This window comes from Callorhinus ursinus, unplaced genomic scaffold, assembly GCF_003265705.2.
Source record: "Callorhinus ursinus isolate GAN/ISIS: 27379988/994484 unplaced genomic scaffold, GSC_fseal_2.0 scaffold37, whole genome shotgun sequence".
NCBI lineage: Eukaryota > Metazoa > Chordata > Mammalia > Carnivora > Otariidae > Callorhinus > Callorhinus ursinus.
The window spans coordinates 6,715,439-6,734,510 of record NW_027397099.1 but is presented as its reverse complement, the minus strand read 5'-3'; the positions used below and the strand labels follow the sequence as shown (position 1 = coordinate 6,734,510).

The 19,072-nt window shown below is 39.7% G+C and overlaps 1 protein-coding gene across 2 annotated transcripts in view; it reads left to right on the top strand.

The window, feature by feature from the left end:
* The first annotated feature begins 330 nt into the window (after nt 1-330).
* Nucleotides 331-19,072, top strand: part of CBFB (core-binding factor subunit beta) — a 56,022-nt gene continuing 37,280 nt past the window's right edge. For both annotated transcript variants that reach the window (XM_025888896.2, XM_025888897.2), the window contains exons 1-3: nt 331-710; nt 937-1,023; nt 5,593-5,709. In XM_025888896.2, coding sequence (XP_025744681.1) covers nt 633-710; nt 937-1,023; nt 5,593-5,709 — 282 coding nt within the window. In that variant the 5' untranslated portion in view covers nt 331-632. The remainder of the gene's footprint in view (nt 711-936; nt 1,024-5,592; nt 5,710-19,072) is intronic.

Genomic DNA, 19,072 nt, shown 5'->3' with positions numbered 1-19,072 from the left:
GGGTCATTCCGAGCAGCTGAAGAGCCCCAAAGTTCCATACAGCCGACAGAAAGGACCCGCGCGGGCCGCTCCCCGTCTCCGAGGTCCGGGCAGATGCCCGCAGAGCTGTTCTGCACCTAGCAGCCCGCGGGCGGACGAGGGAAAGAGGGCCGCGCCGCGGGAGGAGCTCTGGTTCGCTGCAGCCCAGCCGCTCCGCAAGCGGGCGGGTGGCGCATGCGCGGCGCGGGTCGCAGAGTTGTGAATGGTGCGTTTTGTTTGCCGGAGTTTGGGGCGGGCGGGCGCGCGAGGAGGAGGGGTGGGGCCGACCGGGGCGGGGCGGACGGGCGGGCTTGCGAGGTGGGCGGCAAGAGGAAGTGGCGGTGGTGGCGGCGGCGGCCGGGGGCGGCGAGTGCTGGGTTCGCGCGGGCGGTAGGCAACGGCTGAGGCGGCGGCGGCGGCGTGGGCTGGGCTCGAGCGGGCGGCTGCACCTCAGACTCCCGGGATTGGGAGCCCACGCGGGCGGGCGCCTGAAACAAAGGGAAGCCAGAGTCAGGGAGCCGCGGGTGGGCGGTCAGTCGGTCAGCGCGAAGCCGGCCAGCGGGTGCCGCGCAAGCCCGGAGCCCGGCCGGCCGGCGCGGCCTCAGAGCGGGAAGATGCCGCGCGTCGTGCCCGACCAGAGAAGCAAGTTCGAGAACGAGGAGTTCTTCAGGAAGCTGAGCCGCGAATGCGAGGTGAGGCAGGCGGGCGGCGCGGAGGCCGCGGCGCGCCCCGAGTGGGCCCGGGCGGAGAAAAGTTTGGGCGGCGCGGCCCCGGGCAGCCCGGCGGAGGGGCAATCTCGCCCGGGCAGCCGCCTGCCCGCAGACTCTGCTTGCCCTTATCTGCGCCGCGCGGGGCGGGTGGGCGCGCAGGCGGCGTCGCGGATTTGGCTCCTGATTTCGGGCCGTCTCTGCCTTGCAGATTAAGTACACGGGCTTCAGGGACCGGCCCCACGAGGAGCGCCAGGCGCGCTTCCAGAACGCCTGCCGCGACGGCCGCTCGGAAATCGTAAGTCGGCGGGGCAGGGGCGCGGGGACAGAGGCGCGCGCGGGTCACTTGTTGCGCGGGGGCCGCCGCGGCCCAGGCTGGTTCCGCACGGCGCCGCGGACGCCGCGACTCCCGGAACTGAGCGGGCGCCGTCTCACTTCCTACTCGGGATTCAAAATGCGAAACCAGACACTGGCGGGCCGCGTCCTCGCGGGGACACGCTTCTCTGTGGCCCTGTGCAGGCCGGTTATGTTTCCCAGACGCGACTCGGCAAACAGTTTGCCGCGAGTGGAACTACACCGGAGCCCAACTAAACAAGGAGAGCTCCTTGTGTAGGCTGTGTGACGGATTAAGGGGTTGGGGTATTTTGTAAGGGAGAAAACACCCATTCGGAAAAAGAATTGGGCTTCATTCAAGGATCTGATTCCTGGGCGAGAGTTGGTTTCTCAGGACGCTAGGTTTGTTGGTAAATTTGTATGTGAAGCTGTTTCACCGCGAGTATAGCCGAGAATCTTTATACCAGCTATCTATTGTCCTAATAGAGAAAAAGAAGCCCTTAAGAATGAGCCATTTTATTTTCTTAAAATGTTAAGGCTCAGGAGAAACAGAAAGAAACCATTATCATCTTTTTTCAAACCTCAAAAACGTCTCCCCCGTTTAGTGCCGCAATTCCTAAAGAATTGCATGGATTTGCGAAACCCACAGTTGATCTTGAGGCCTTGTTTCAGGTGGTAGATTTGGTGCTTCGCCTTCACCAAACCTTACCTTGGGGGGAAAAAATTGAAGTGTCTCATCTCCTTTTTGGTTTGTCCTATTGGAGGTGCTAACGAGGAGGGAATGAAAAAGCCAAAGGGTAAGTAGGAAGAAGCTAAAGAAAAGAGATCTTATTAATTAAAAAAAAGAAAAAAGAAGTTGAAGTACTGTATAGTGGAATCTAGTTATCTACTCTGAACTGGGCCCATTGCATTTGCAGAGACTTGAAGCTATGGCGGAGTTTGAATTTGGGTTAACAATAGGAGGACATATTGGAACATTTACTTTTCCCACCTCCTTCATGGAGAATATATTTTATTGAAAAACAATGCAAATACCGTAAAATTCTCCCTTTTCATCACCTACATCAAATTTATTTTTAAGAATATTTTGCTATTTAAAATGAAGACTTTTTAGAATTGTATTACAGATGATGTGAAGATACTGGCTAAATTTATTAGGAGCTCTAGAATATTAGGTCATTAGTGCATGTTATGAAAGAAAATCTCCAGCTTTTAGCCCACTTCCAAGTTTCTTGAGTAGTTATAATAGTTATATGATTAAAATGTCTAAGACACATACTTTCGGTTTGGGCCTTGAGTGGTAGGAGAATCATTCATTAGTTGATGCAGCGATTATATCATTCTTTGTCTGGGCTTCCTTTCGAAAAGGTAGATGGCATACCTAAACAATGGATTTCCTGAAGTTAATTGATGTAAGTGTGAAAGATGAGGTACAAAGTACTTAATGATTTTTTTAAAGCTGAGGGGTTTTTTTTTGGAAACCTAATGAAGTATAGCTATGAGGTTGTTTTCTGTCACATCAGGGACTTTGCTGCATATAATTATGAATTGGAAGTATAATTTAACCCACAGTAGATCTGAATTTTTTTGCTTTATTATAATACTATAATATTATAGCAGTATTATAGGTTGCTTGTATTTATCATAAGTTTCTTTCCAGGGATAAATCAGATATTCTAGGCCTTCCTCTTCCAGATACCTGATCCTACAAATTTTAATAAGTTCTTAATATCTGACAAGTATTAAAAGTTAAAGGAGGGTAGGTTGAATTCTGTGTAAGATTTGCACTTAATATAGCATATGTGTCTTAATTTGTTGAATAACGTAACTTTGTATTTGGGAAGGAATTTCACTTTTTCTAGTTCCCTCCCCCTTTAATTCAGTATTCTTCACATTTAAATTACAGGATCCCTACCTAGCTCCTAGAGGGTGGAGACCACATTAACTTTGTGGTGTATACATTAATATACTCTCCTCTAAACAGGTACTCTGCATAACGCTTTTTGTATCATCAGTACTTGATTAATTGAATTTAGAGGTTAATATAATGCCTGAAATTTATCTTTTTAGTTAAGAACAGGCTGTGGCTTTTACTTATTTTTGGTTGTGGGAAATAGGTGTGTAGAAGGCATTATTTTGCCTCTGTTTTGACAGCAGCTATATACAGTAAAAATATGCATAGTTACCAAAACTATTATCGACCTTTCTCCCCTCTTTTTATTCTTTTAATTTTGAACATCCCCTTAGTGTATCATTGAGGTTAATGAATTTATTTTGTATTTAGATAGATGTGATCATAACTATAAAACTTACCCAGACTCCTTATCATAGCATGAATAAAAGTGATTATGGGTAAGGGGTAGAATCTATTTGGTCTGTTTTATTCCTCATGTAAGTTGTTATTGTGGTAAGAGTGTTGGAGAAGTCTTCAACACTAATGGTAAATTAAAGAAAAGAATTCAGGTATGGTGATGACTGTGACAGCCGTAAAAACTATATTTTTAATCCTGAAGATGGAAGGATAAAGGTATGTTGGATTGGCATAAGGTTTGTTATTTTACAGTTAGTGAAACCTGTAGAATAATCATTGGGACAATCTGGAAATCTTACATATAGACAGTGATACCACTGTAGCATTTTTATGTTTTTGAACAGAATTTTCCCAATTGTTATGCGTGTGTAGATATTCCGTTAAAAAAAGAGTTCTATGGTCAAATAAATTTGCAAAATGCTATTCTAGAATGATCTGTTTTTACCACTTCTCTCTCAGAGAGAGAGATCTTGATGAGATAATGGGCATGAAGTGATGAAGCAGGAAATCTCTTCTGAGGTTGGTCTTCAGACAGGAGGTGAGGTAATAAGATCTATAGACTGTTTTTACTTAGCAAGGAGCTGATTTGGGGTACACCGGGGGTGGAAGGATTTGTTACTAGGTGAATACTAAAGAAAAATGCCTTGGGGATTTTGATACAAGGCATTCATTCATGGACTGAATCTCTTACCTGCCACCACTCTACTCTGAGAATTTATTTTATTATCTGAGGCTGAAAAAGTTAGCTTTTGTATCCAACTCAAAAGTATTTCTCTTATTTAGCAAATACTTAAATGGCATTTACCTGGTACTATTATAAGCACTTTACAAATAATTAGTGGGGAAACTGAGGTACAGCTAAGTAACTTGCTTTGTCATACAGCCTAGGCAGTGTGCCTTCTAGAGTCTGCTTTTCATTTGAACTATTGTTGGTTCATTTCACTCCACTTTTCTTTTAAACTTAGTGTTAATGGGGAAAGATTTTTTTTAAAGGTTAATGTTGTTATATTGATGTTTGTTCAGTTCCTATTTATATAAAATTCCACAAGAAAGAGTATCCCACTTGACGAGGTAAATGCCATCAAAGATTTCTATAGAGATTTAGCAGTTAGGTTGACAGTTGTACCTCCAGTACCAATAATAGAAATAGGAAGAATAAATTTTTTATCTCTAAAGAATCTAAGCTGTTAATCACCAGGGGTACTGGTGGATAGTTGAAGCAGCTGATGGCTTTAAACAAATTGCCCAAAATGTGAACCCCTTCCTTTCAGATGAAGAGTCTTTGATTGGAAACAAAGTATGTTATGGAACTTTAATTAGTAAAGTAAAACAAACCAAAACCTTTTCTCATTTCAACAAAAAAAGAAGAATTTACGTTTAGTTGATGAAAAATGTGTGTGTGTGTGTTTTCAAAATGTTTTTTACTTACTTCTTTGTTTCTTTCTGAATTTCCCTTGGGAAGAGGGACAATGCTATGTCCATTTTTTTACTTGGAGGAAATATAGTTAAATTGCTTAGGGGTTACACAGAATACTTTATTGAAATGGTTTTAGATTGTTCTGTCTGTTGAACCATGCATCCAAATCTTATTATAAATATTAGATGAATACTCTTTTGTATAGTCAGATCCACTTCTCCTAAAGTTAAATTTCAGAAAATGCATATTTTTTAAGTCACCTGAGGTTTTAGAGAGATGAGAAGTTCTGTCACATTACATGCTAATGTATCATTTATCAGAAGAGGCAGTCCTGTGCATTTTTAACATAGGTTTAGAACATAGTGTTCCATTAGGCGAGGGAAATCAAGAGAAATTAAAATGCCTCATTTACACATCTTGAAATTGTGGTATGCTTTAAAATTCAAAATGTTTAGATCTTTAGTGATTTTCACATTTAAAAATAGAAGTTTTTAAATTCAGGGATGATGGCTTCTGGTTAGACATTAGCAATGCGAGATCCTAACGTCAGCAAAAAATGACCTGAAAGAAAGTATTGATTCCATGTCTGATTTTATATTTAAGCAGCCAATGGCAAATGTCCTCAAAATGGAATCAGATGTTTGTAACTTAATACTTAAGAAAAATGATGAGTGCATGTTTTTTACTTTTAAGTATTCTCGGTGCTGCCTGGCTTAAGACAGAAACTGATGTAAAAATAAATGACTGCCTGCATAATTTATGTAATGTCCTGCTCCTGATCCTGTTTGTATTGATTTTTCTAAAAGGCTTTTGTGGCCACAGGAACCAATCTGTCTCTCCAGTTTTTTCCGGCCAGCTGGCAGGGAGAACAACGACAGACACCTAGCCGGGAGTATGTCGACTTAGAAAGAGAAGCAGGCAAGGTAGGAATCATTTCTTTGCATTTGAAATACTGTGGATTGTTCTATTAGAGATTTACAGTTTAATGAAGAGATCTCAGGTGTGATTATATACATATATGGTCAGATTTGTTTTCATATTACGAGGATGTAATACAATTTTTTAAATCAGTGTCAAATTTTTTTGGTATCATTCCATTACTAATTTCATGTATATAATATTCATCATAGAAACTTGTAGCCCTTAAAGAGAGTAGTGTGCTTTCTTACGTGTAATATTTAAAACTTAATTCCTTTAAAAGTGTTGACAGGATATATTTTTTGTTTTACTAACCCAAGTGATTCCGGTGCTGTAAAAAAAATAAAATTAAGAGAAAAATGGGAGAAGGCTCTGTAGGCATAAAATTTAATAATAAGAAATAGCTCATGGGTAACTTTCTACTTCTGTTAATACTGCAAGTTTAATTTTGATTAAAAACCGGTGTGAAAACTTCAACTTGGAAATAATTTGTGTTGAGGAAAAGCTGGGAAAACAAATTGATGCCTTAAAATTTTTTGATATTGGAAGTTTAGGTTGAAGATAAGAAATGTTTAAGCTGAGAGCTCTATTAAACACTAACTTAAATGTATTACATAACTGAAATTTAGTGAAAAATATCTTGAATTGATTCATTTTTTAATGTAGAAGTTGACTCTTGTTGAAATAAAATATTAAAGAAAAATATTTTTTGGTTTCATCTTATGCTCAGTATTTCTCCTGTTCCCTTTGTGTTTCTGTACCTGTTTTTATCAACTTGCTCACTTACTCTTCTGAGTATCGTCATGAATAGCATAACCTCTCACTTTATTTGCAAAACATAATACATATATAATACAAAGATTTTTGTATTAGCCTGTTTTGGGAAAAAGATTCCTGGTTTTGTATATTACAGTGAAGACTTTTTGTTTAAATTTTATGAAATAACCAAAACAAATGATGTAATATATGGTGATTAACATAACAATAAAAAATTTTTAAAAATTTTATGAAATAAGGTGGGTTTTTTTTTTTAAGATTTACTTATGTATTTGAGAGAGAGAGAGAGAGAGAGAGAGAGGAGATAATCTCAAGCAGACTCCCCACTGAGCAAGAGCCCAACCCAGGGCTCGATCTCACAACCCTGAGATCATGACCTGAGCCAAACCCAAAACTTGGATGCTTAGCCGACTGAGCCACCCAGCCACCCCTGGATTCGATCTTTTGTGGGAGACAAACCAGCTAATCTTTGGAGAGGGAGAAGGGAAAATAGATTACAGAATTTTTAAAAAGAGTAATAAGTGATTTGCTTTTCTCTGTATTAGCTTGCTTACTTGGAAGACTAAAAGCAAATGTTCCAAGTTTTACTGTTTGGTAATTCTTACGTATAAGGAAGAAGTTGGGAAGTCACTGTAGGATTATGCTTTGTTTTGTGCATGTATGTGTAAGTCAGTGAAGAAATTATTTTTTTCCTTGTTCCAAACACTTTCTTTTTTTTTTTTAAAGATTTTATTTATTTATTTGAGAGAGAGAGAGAGCGTGAGGGGGGGAGGGTCAGAGGGAGAGGCAGACTCTCTGCTGATCAGGGAGCCCGATGCGGGACTCGATCCTGGGACTCCAGGATCATGACCTGAGCCGAAGGCAGTCACTTAACCAACTGAGCCACCCAGGCACCCCAAACACTTTCTTAACGTTCGTTTAACATGGTGGCTCAAATACTACAGACATAAACCAAAAAAAGTCATTTCCTCAACTTTAATGCTAAGCTATTTTAACACTTCAAAATGCACATCTCAATGTTACCCAAGTCTGCCAGTATTTAATAACTAATAAATGGGTATTAACTCTACTAGAAAGTATGTTTGCTTAAATTAATGTAATGATAACTGTTTACCAGATCAAAGACCACATTATTCTTGGACTTAAGCCATTGACATGTTTTTAGTTACATGACCAACAATAACAAAAATGTATGGCTTATTTTAGTGTTTAGAAGGTATGTTTTCAAATACAGTTGATAGAACTGATACAAGTTATCAGGACACTTACATTTTATTAATATTTGTTTTAGAAGGTTTTTTTCTGTAAAAGGCCATGTATCAAATATTTTTAGTTTTGCAGGCATATGGTCTGTGTTGCAGCTGCTCAAGTCTGCTGTTATAGTGGAAAAGGAGCCATAGACAATATGTAAACAAATGAGTGTGGCTGTGTTCCAAGAATAGTAACAGTGGCAAACTCAGTATCTTTCCCTCAGATTTAAATCAGTAAATGTTTATGTGTAGATTGTGTACTTTTTAAATATAATTTTTCAGCACCTGTACTATACCAGTAGGATCCAGAAGAAAAAAACATGTTAACGCACAAAAACCAAAAACAAATAGGAAACTGCTAGTATATTGCTCCTTTCCAGTGGGATAAAGGATACCAGTGAATTTAGACAAAAGGTACTGACCCATGTTTTCTCAACCATGGAGCTCAAGCTATGGGGTCTTTTAATTTTCTTACTCCTTTTTTATGGTCTCTTTCTGATAGTCATTAGCTTGTATTTCTGTCCCTACAGGACTAGGACTCGGACTAAAAGCAAAGAAAAATTGAAGGGATTTCCCCAAATGTTAATTGTTTGCCTCTGCTTCTTATTTTGGATCGCAGATCAGCATCTTTTCTTCCACGTACTCTCAGCCTAGTTATTTTCTGAAGCAGCTCAGTTCTCTTCCCCATTCACACCCAACTTTGAGGAACCTAGGGTTAAGGCTTTAGAGTTAGGCATAATTAAGTCCTGGCTTCATTTACTACTATATAACCTTGTGCAAGTTATTTAACCTTTATGGTCCTCAATTTGAACATGAGGTTAATGCATACTTTCCAAGATTTCCCTAGTGATTAAATAGTGTATAAAGTGCTTAGCCCAGTATCTGACACAGTTGCTCAAAAATTCATTCATTCCGAATGTTCTTGTTGAACACCTGTTGTGTATACTGAGCACTGTCCTAGGCACTTGAAATGCATCAGTGAACGAAACAAAGATCCTCCCCTAGAGATTGGTTTTCTTTTAATAATATTTTTTTAATAGATTTTATTTATTTCTTTGACAGAGAGAGACACAGAGAGAGAGGGAACACAAGTAGAGGGAGTGGCAGAGGGAGAGGGAGAAGCAGGCTCCCCACTGAGCAGGGAGCCTGATGCGGGGCTTGATCCCAGGACCCTGGGATCATGACCCGAGCCGAAGGCAGACGCTTAACGACTGAGCCACCCAGGCACCCTCCCCTAGAGATTGTTTTATGGAAGGAGTGAAGGATAGACAATATTCATAATAAATAAGTTATGTAGTATTTTACGAAGTGGTAGGTGCTCTGGAAGAAAAGAAAAAGTTGAATAGAATGAGGATGATCAAGGACCAGAAATGTTTGCAATTTTAAATAGGTTGGTCTGGGTAAAGAAGGTCATGTTTGAGCAGAGACCTGAAGGAGGTTAGGGAATGATGAGCCATGTAGGTATCAGGGGAAAGACAGAGCAGACAGTCACTGTGAAGGTCCTAGAGTGGGAGCATGTTCGTGTGTTTGATAAGCAGCAAGCAGCCCAGTGTGCCTGGAGTAGACAGCAAGGAGGAGGGTAATAGGAGAGGAGATCAGGGAGATAACAAGGAGCCAGTTTATGTGACCTTGCAAACACATGGATTTTTAGTCTGAGTGAAATGGGGAGTAGTTGTAGGTTTTTGAGCAGATGAATAATATGATCTGCCTTGGGTTTTGAAAGGATCACTCTAGCTGCTGGGTTAATAATAGGCTGTAGGTGGGCAAGAGTGAAGTAGGGAGACCTGTGTGGCTGTTGCTGTGATCTTGGCAAGAGGCTAGGGTAGTAGCATTGGAGGTGGTGAGAGGTGATCATAGTCTGAATATATTTTGAGATAGAGCCAACAGGATATGCTTATGGATTGGATGTGGGGTGTGAGAGTTGAGAATGACTGCAGCGTTTTTGGCAAGAGCAACTGGGAGTATGGGATTGCTGTCATCTGAGATAGGAAAGACTGTGGGTGGAGCAATTCTGAGGAGCAGTTTAGAACATGTGTGTTTGTGGTGGTGGCTTGTTAATGCACTTCTGTTTTCTTACCGCCCACCCTTAACTTCTTAAGTTAGGGCACTGCTTTCTCATAAATGATCCTTCATCTGCTTATCCCAAGTGTTCAGTGGCCTGTTAAAAAGAATCAACTTTATTGAAGTATACTTTACATACAATAGAATGCACCCATTTTAATTATATAAATTTGAGTTTTAACAAATGTACGCACCCATGTAAACACTACCCACGATCAAGATAGTGTTTCAGTCACCGCCAAAAGTTCCCTTGTGCCCTTTTACAGGAGTCTGGGAGTGGTTTGGCTGGATGGTTCTGGCTCAGGGCTGGGACTGTACAGTCTCTGAAGACTTGACTGGAGCTGAAGAATCCACTTCCAGGCTCACTCACGTGACTATTGGTAGGTGGCTTCACTTGCTAGTCATGTGTGCCTCTCCACAGAGAGAGAAAAGAATGAAGTCACCATGCTTTTTATGACCTATTCTCCAATCACTTGTGTCTTATTCCGTTCATTAGAAAGGAGTCACTAAGTCTAGCCCACATTTGACAGGGAAGGAGGAGTATTTATTCACATACATGGATGTGTGAATACCAGGATGCTGGGATCATTGGGGCTATCTTGGAGGCTGGCTACTGCAATATTCACTTAAATTTAGTGAACTCTGAAATACTAGAATGCTAATAGGAGACAGAACCTGCATATTCTGTTTGATTTGAAATATGGCTTTATGATCTAAGAAAATGGGCTCACGAAAATCAGTCCTTTTATTCATTCTTTCTGCCTTTGTGTTTATAGGAATGTTTTCAAACCAAAGGTCTTCAATAAGGAAGGCCTGTTAATGGATAACTGACCATAAATAGGTATTTCATGTAAAATCAAATCAGAGCATTCAAGTTTATACCATCTCTCAAATATATTTGAAACTTCTGCACCCAGGTGTCTAGTGAGCTGTCTGCATTGGCTCTTTTTTTTTTTTTAAGATTTTATTTATTTATTTGACAGAGAGAGACACAGTGAGAGAGGGAACACAAGCAGGGGGAGTGGGAGAGGGAGAAGCAGGCTTCCCCGCGGAGCAGGGAGCCCGATGCGGGGCTCAATCCCAGGACCCTGGGATCATGACCTGAGCCGAAGGCAGATGCTTAACGACTGAGCCACCCAGGCGCCCCTGCATTGGCTCTTAACAACCATCTTTTTTAGAAGAGGTTTAAAATAATACAATGTAGTAGAAAGAGCTGTCTGTCAAAAGATAATCATAGCTATTTTTTTTTTAACCTGGAAATGGGAATCAGAATGTCTGTCCTCTTCATATACCTCATGTGAGGATTAAATGAAGTACTAGAATATGTGAAAATGCCTTTTAAATTGTAATACCCTGTCCAAAATTAGGGTGTTTGATGGTTTTGTAGGGTGAAATTATAGGTAATTTAATTATGGAGTTTCAGTGCTATGGTGTGCCTTAGGTCAGCTTCACTTGTAACTCTACAGTGTTGGAACACCACATCTTTCCCAGGTGTCCTTCCTGGTGTATTATAAACCCTGACAGCCAAAGTGTTCGTAATTCTTCCTGAATCTAAACTGCTTTTCTCTGATTCAGCTTTCAGAAGGCAAGGAAAGCAACCAATCGGAATTTAAGTCATTCTTAGTTAAATTTTTGTAGCCCAAGCACCTTCCAATTCCTTTGATCTTTCCTCTTAGGACCCATTTCCAATTACTTTTTATTTCAAACAAATGCAAATGATTATGTTTCACCATAAGTTATTAGTCTTGAATGGTCAGATTAATGGTTTTTGCATGCATTCTTTGTTTTATAAAGCCTGGGTTAGGGTTTCAGATTAATTATTATATATGATTACTACATGATCCTAGTTTTTGAGTATAAAGATAAAGGGTATGAAAAATATTTTATAAACTGAAAAAACGAACTTTTACAGTGCTACTGTTTATCATTTTTTCTATAGAAATTGAGTATACTATCTACTGTTACTACATTGGCCCCAGAGAAAGAGAGGTTAAACTTTTTTTTAACAGTTGCATTTCTATTTATAACTTCTGATTTTAGTAGATAGTCAAATAACATTACTAGCACACATTGAGAAGTAGTTATGAAGTATATGTTATTAGAGCAGATGCTTTTAAGAAATTTTGGTGTCTTATTTTTTTCTTCCCTGAACTTTTGTACTTAAAACTGAAATCTTTTATCATTCATTTTCATGAGCATAATAAGTAAAGCAAAATTTAACAGCATTTGATTTAATGAATGAGGACAGACTCTTGTTTTATTTTTTTGTTTTATTTTTATTTTATTTTATTTATTTATTTGACAGAGAGAGACACAGCGAGAGAGGGAACACAAGCAGAGGAAGTGAGAGAGGGAGAAGCAGGCCTCCTGCGGAGCAGGGAGCCCGATGCGGGGCTTGATCCCAGGACCCTGGGATCGTGACCTGAGCTGAAGGCAGCCGCCTAATGACTGAGCCACCCAGCCGTCCCCAGACTCTTGTTTTAAATGGTTTTTCCAGAGGTCTGTGATTCTGCTGCTTCTGGAGCATTTTGCTTACTTGCTTGCAGGATCTTTGTCCCAAAATAAATATTGTGTCTGTTTATATACCATCCACAGTTTGGCAGGGTGTAGAGGACTCCTTGATGTTAGCTTTGAGAAATCCCTATTCAAGCTCAACCAGTTCCTTCTCCTCAGACAGCCCAGTCACTCCAAATAAAAGATAGCTGTGGTAAAGCTTTGGAATGTGATTTTTCCCAAGAGAAATTGAGACAACTTTACAACTAGTTTGTCAGATCTAGATTTTAAATATGTCTACTCAACTAAAATATGAAGTATATTTTCCAGTGTTTAGTTATTGGCAATTGGGTGCATTGGAATAAGTAATCTGTTTCTGTTTGTTTGCTTGTTTTAAAGCAGACATTTATTTATTTATATTATTTATTTTTTTATCATTGTAAGTATACTCTTCAGTCCCCATCGTCTGTTTCATCCATCCCCCTTCCAGCCCTTCCGCTCTGATAACTGTCAGTTTGTTCTCTACAGTTAAGAGTCTACTCTTGGTTTGTCTGGTTTTCTAAAATATATTTTAAATGCACTATAATATTTTTTTAAAGATTTATTAGAGAGAGAGAGATCATGAGCAGGGGGGAGGGGTAGAGGGAGAAGCAGACTCCCTGCTGAGCAGGGAGCCTGATGTGGGACTCTGTCTCAGGACGCCGGGATTAGGACCTGAGCAGAAGGCAGATGCTTAACCGACTGAGCTACCCAGGGGCCCCTACTATAATATTTAAATAACTGAATTATAAAGTTTAGAACTGGCAGCCTTATGCTTATATTTTTAAAGAAAAGGGTTTTTTTGTTTGTTTGGGTTTTTTTTTTTATTTTATTTATTTGACAGACACAGCGAGAGAGGGAACACAAGCAGGGGGAGTGGGAGAGGGAGAAGCAGGCTTCCCGTGGAGCAGGGAACCTGATGCAGGACTTGATCCCAGGATCCTGGGATCATGACCTGAGCTGAAGGCAGACACTTAATGACTGAGCCACCCAGGCGCCCCCTAAAGAAAAGGTTTTATTTCAATAATTTTTTTTTAAAGATTTTATTTATTTATTTGAGAGAGAGAGAGCATGAGAGGGGGGAGGGCCAGAGGGAGAAGCAGACTCCCTGCTGAGCGGGGAGCCTGATGTGGGACTCTGATCCCGGAACTCCGGGATCATGACCTGAGTCGAAGGCAGTCGCTCAACCAACTGAGCCACCCAGGCGCCCCTCAATAATTTTTAAATCCAGGAGGGAGAGTTGACCGACTTCATGAATAAACAAGATGGTTTAAGAATTATTACCTTCCAGTTAGAGTTACATTAATTTGCAAATATGTAAATATACCTCCACAGTATTTGAAGATTGTGTGTTCTCTTTTTCCCTTCTCTTGAATTGTATTATTTGCCTGAATTTACCTTTTAGCATTAAGGTAAAATTTTAGTCTTGGCCTTATCTGAATTATATATTCCAAGTTAAAGAAGACAGAAATAATATGTCTAGAGGAACATCCTTAATTCTTCCCCTCCTTCCTTCTGCTTTTTTTTTTTTTTTTTTTTAAGATCTTATTTATTTGACAGAGAAAGACACAGTGAAAGAGGGAGCACAAGCAGGGGGAATGGGAAAGGGAGAAGAAGGCTTCCTGCCTAGCAGGGAGCCTGATGAAGGGCTCGATCCTGGGATTGTGACCTGAGCTGAAGGCAGACACTTAACGACTGAGCCACCCAGGCGCCCCTTCCTTCTGCTTCTTACACCCGTGTTTTTTAATGATTAATTCAAACACTCCAAGGCTAAAGACTGCTGAAACTCATAGTCCTGAGATCAAGAGTCACCGACTGAGCCAGCCAGCCACCCCCTGTGTATTTCCTAATACAGTGTTTCATACAATGTCAAGGCTACCTCAACTTTAAATTTGACTCATAATAAAACTTCAATTGCAGAAATATCTGATAACTTACATTTAGAATACATAAAAAACTCTTACATCTCAATTATAACCTAATACAAAAAAATGGACCAAGGATTTGAATGGACATTTCACCAAAGATATACAAATGGCACATAAAACATGCCCAACACTGTAAGTCACTAGAGAGATGCAAATTAAAACCAAAGAATACCACTATATACTCATTAAAGTGGCAAAATGAAAAAGACTGATGGCACAAAATGTTGGTAAAGATGTAAAGTGACTGTAACTCTCATATACAGCTAATGGGAATGCAAAATTAGACAGCCACTTTGGAGAATAGTTTGGCAACTTCTTAAAAAGTTATCGTAATGAGATGACCCAGCAATCTGAGTTCTATGTATCTACCCAAGAGAAATGAAAACATATGTCCACATAGACTTGTATGTAAATGTTTAAAGCAGCGTTATTAGTAATAACCAAAAAAGGGGAAATAACCCCAATGGCTTAACAACTGGTAAATGGATAAACAAAATGTAGCATATCTACACAATGGAATACCACTCAGTGATAAAAAGAAATGGACTATTAATACACACAACATAGATGTATTTCAAAAGCAAGTTGCTAAGTGACAGCTAGACACAGAAGTCTATATACCATATGACTCTGTTTCTATGAAATTCTAGAAAAGACAAAACTGTAGTAATAGAAAGCAGATCAGTGGTTGCCTGGACCAGGGAGTGAGAGGACTGTCTGAATGCAAAGGGGCATGGGAAAACTTTCTGAGGTTATGGAAATGTTCCAGTCTTGATTGTAGTGGTGGTTATACCACTGACCATATATATGTGGTCATATAATATATATATTTTTTAAGATTTATTTTATTTTAGAGAGAGAGGGAGCACTTGAGTGCCAGGGGGTGGGGTGCAGAGGGAGAAAGAGAGAGTCTTAAGCAGAGTGCTGAGCACGAAGGTGGACTTGAGACTCAATCTCACGACCCGAGCCGAAACCGAGTTGGGTGCTTAACCGACTGCGCTACCCAGGCACCCCTTGTTTTTTATATATATATCAATACCAACTGAAAAAAAATCAATTATGAGGGAAAATGGGAAGCAGTGAAATTAGGATATAGCAGTTCTACCCCAGAATTATAGCTGATATCAATGCATACGACTCTTGATCTCGGGGTTGTAAGTTTAAGCCCCATGTTGGGTACAGAGATTATTTAAAAATAAAATCTTTAAAAATATAATAAAATAACTTTTTTCCTGACAAAGGAAATAGGGAAAATTTGGAAAATAAACTTTTAGAAAAGATACCAAAATCATCCATAATGTACCACTTACGAAGTCATTGTTAATTGATACAGGAAATGTTGGGGTTTGGAGCAAACAGCCAACAGAGAATTCTTGAGACATCTTCGGTGCAAAAAGATGGTTTTATTACAGCACGGGGACAGGACCCGTGGGCAGAAAGAGCTGCACCAGGGTCATGAGGAGTGGCGAGTTATATACTTTTAAGTTGGGAGGGGGTTAGGGATAGCGTAAGTCTCTAAGGAATTTTGGAAGCAAGGTTTCCAGGACCTTGAGGGGGCTAGCTATTGTTAGGAAAAGGTCATTTATATGATCTCACTGATAAGTGGAATTTAAGAAACAAGGCAGAGGATCATAGGGGAAGAGAGGAAAAAATGAAACGAAACCAGAGAGGGAGACAAACCATAAGAGACTCTTGTTTTTTTTTTTTTTTAAAGATTTTATTTATTTATTTGAGAGAGAGAGAGAAAGCACATGACCGGGGGAGGGTCAGAGGGAGAAGCAGACTCCCCTGCCAAGCAGGGAGCCTGATGCGGGACTCGATCCCGGGACTCGATCCCGGGACTCCGGGATCATGACCTGAGCCGAAGGCAGTCGCTTAACCAACTGAGCCACCCAGGCGCCCCCATAAGAGACTCTTAATCTTAGGAAACAAATTGAGGTTGCCGGAGGGGAGGGGAGTGGGGGATGGGGTAACTGGGTGATGGACATTGGGGAGGGTATGTGTTGTAATGAGCACTGGGTATTATATAAGACTGAATCACAGACCTGTACCCCTGAAACATATTACATTATATGTTAATTAACTGAATTTACATTTTAAAAAAGTAAATCTTTAAAAAAAAAAAAGGTCATTTATTTACTGTCTAATAAAACCCTAGTCATGATACCTTTCAGATGTATATCAGTGGGCCATATGCTTGGGGGATGATTACCAACATATATTTGTGTGGGAGGGGTGAGATAAAGGAAGTTTCCAAAGGAATTTTTATGTGTTAAGACCTATTTGATACAGCATTTACTTTTTATTTTACCTTTGAATTTTCTGCACATCTTGTTAGTAATTGTTGGATACTTTGTTTTTTACCTGACTTTACAAAAAAATGTGTTGTCTTTTCTTTTTAAGTTTTATTTATTTAAGTAATCTCTGCACCCTGTTGGGGCTCAAACTTACCACCCCAAGATCAAGAGTCGCATGCTCTTCCAACTGAGCCAGCCGGGTGCCCCTGTTATCTTTCTGATCTTACTGTTATTAACTATGAAAGAATAGAAAAATTAGAAATAAGTAGATACCTTTGTATAAGAAAGAAGCAACAAAATGATTATCAGTGTCAATTTTTAGAATAAAAAGATGAGAAATGTAGACATTGATATACTTAATGAGTATACCCACAGTTTCCATCCATCTAGGAAACCTTTGCAAAGTGGCTCAGTTGGTTAAGTGACTGCCTTCGGCTCAGGTCATGATCCTGGAGTCCCGGGATCGAGTCCCTCATCGGGCTCCCTGCTCAGCGGGCAGTCTGCTTCTCCCTCTGACCCTCTTCCCTCTCGTGCTCTCTCTCTCTCATTCTCTCTCTCTCAAATAAATAAATAAAAAATCTTTACAAAAAATAATCTAGAAAACAGTAGTCATATTGTACAGGTGGTGATCATGAAAACTCTTTCACTCCTACAGAACACTTTGAGTATTCTAGTAAAGGCATTTTGGGAGGGCAGAAAGTTTATAGCTACTTCTGAATGGATGGGACTCCCTTTGCTACTGGGTACTTTTATTTCCTCATTTAAGAATTAGAATAATAGCTAAACAATACTCCACTGCATATATATGCCACATCTTCTTTATCCATTCATCAGTTAATGGATATTTGGGCTGTTTCCATAATTTGGGTATTTGTAGATAATGCTGCTATAAACTTCAGGGTGCATCTACCCCTTTGAATTAGTATTTTTGTGTTCTTTGGGTAAATACCCAGTAGTGCAATTGCTAGAATTTTGGATAGTTCTATTTTTAACTTTTTGAGGAACCTCCATACTGTTTTCTGGAGTGGCTGCACGAGTTTGCATTCCCACCAACAGCGCAAGAGGGTTCCCCTTTCTCCACATCCTCGACAACACCTGTTGTTTCTTGTGTTGGTGATTTTAGCAAAGGGGAAGTGGATGGGGGGATGGGTTAAATTGGTGATGAGGATTAAGGAGTGCATTTGTTGTGATGAGAACTGGGTGTTGTATGGAAGTGTTGAATCACTGTATTGTACACCTTAGGTAATAGCATATTGTATGCTAACTGGAATTTAAATTAAAACTTAAAAAAAAGAATTAGAATAATAATAGCAAACAGTTCTGTAGCACTGGCTATATGCCAGGTGCTGTTTTAATTGATACACAGATAATATACACTGATACTTTTATAATTTCCATTTTACTGGTAAGAAAACATTTGTAAATTTTAATACTGTTTAGCTTGAGCAGGCTCAAAGACTTTATTTCTTTCATAACACTTCTTGGATACTTCGTTTTCTACAAAGGATTAGAAGCCCCCCCGCCCCGGCCTAGCTAACAAGTTCTTCACGTTATAGATATTCTAGACTAGATATTATAGACATTATAGATGCTGCTATGGTAGGGAGTTTAATTATTGTTACCTTCTTTTATGAAAGTATACAATGTACACACTTGAAAATTATTATATCATAAGGTTTTCAGTTTAGGATGGGCCCTCTCAAACTGATGGATACTTAGGAACCAAGAATTTAAGATAATACTTAAAATGTGCCTTTTGGTGCTTTTAGTACTCTGGAGCTGTGCTATACTGTGTGTCTGAAGAAGGAAAGGACCAAGTCGGGGAATGTTTTGACAGGCTATTTTTGTGGATGAAAACCTTTTTTCCACGTATACAACCAATACTGAGCCCTTTTGTGTTTTAGAACTTCAAACAAATGTAAAGGCAGGTTAATCTTCAGATTAAAACAAAACGATAGCTTAGAACATGTGACTTCAACATTTCCATTAGGAGAATTTAGATGTTTTCCAAGCAAACAATATTCTGCTTATATAAAGTGACAAATTTTAATAAGTATCTGACCTCACTAGAGAATATTGCTTTAAATAATGGCCCTTTTGAAGAATCTTCCAAATTTCTTAGGGTATTGCTTATTTATGATAGCAGCTTTTCAGTCCTGGCTTGCCATTCCTTTGCTATCCAGAACATTTCTGGGCCATTTTAAAAATTGAAATAAAATTAACATAACAAAATTTGCCATCTTACCCATTTTAAAGTGTACAATTCAGTGGTTTTTAATATATTCACCATGTGCATCCTTCACCACCATCTAATTCCAGAACATTTTCAGAATTTTAGACCATTTTATTTTTATTCTTTTTAAAAGATTTATTTATTGGGGGGGGCAAAGGGAGAGAGCATCTTCAAGCAGAAGAATTCCACTGAGTGCAGAGTCTGACTTGGGGCTCATGGGGCTGGCGGGGCTTGATCTCACCACCCATGAGATCATGACCCATGAGATCATGACCTGAGCTGAAACCAAG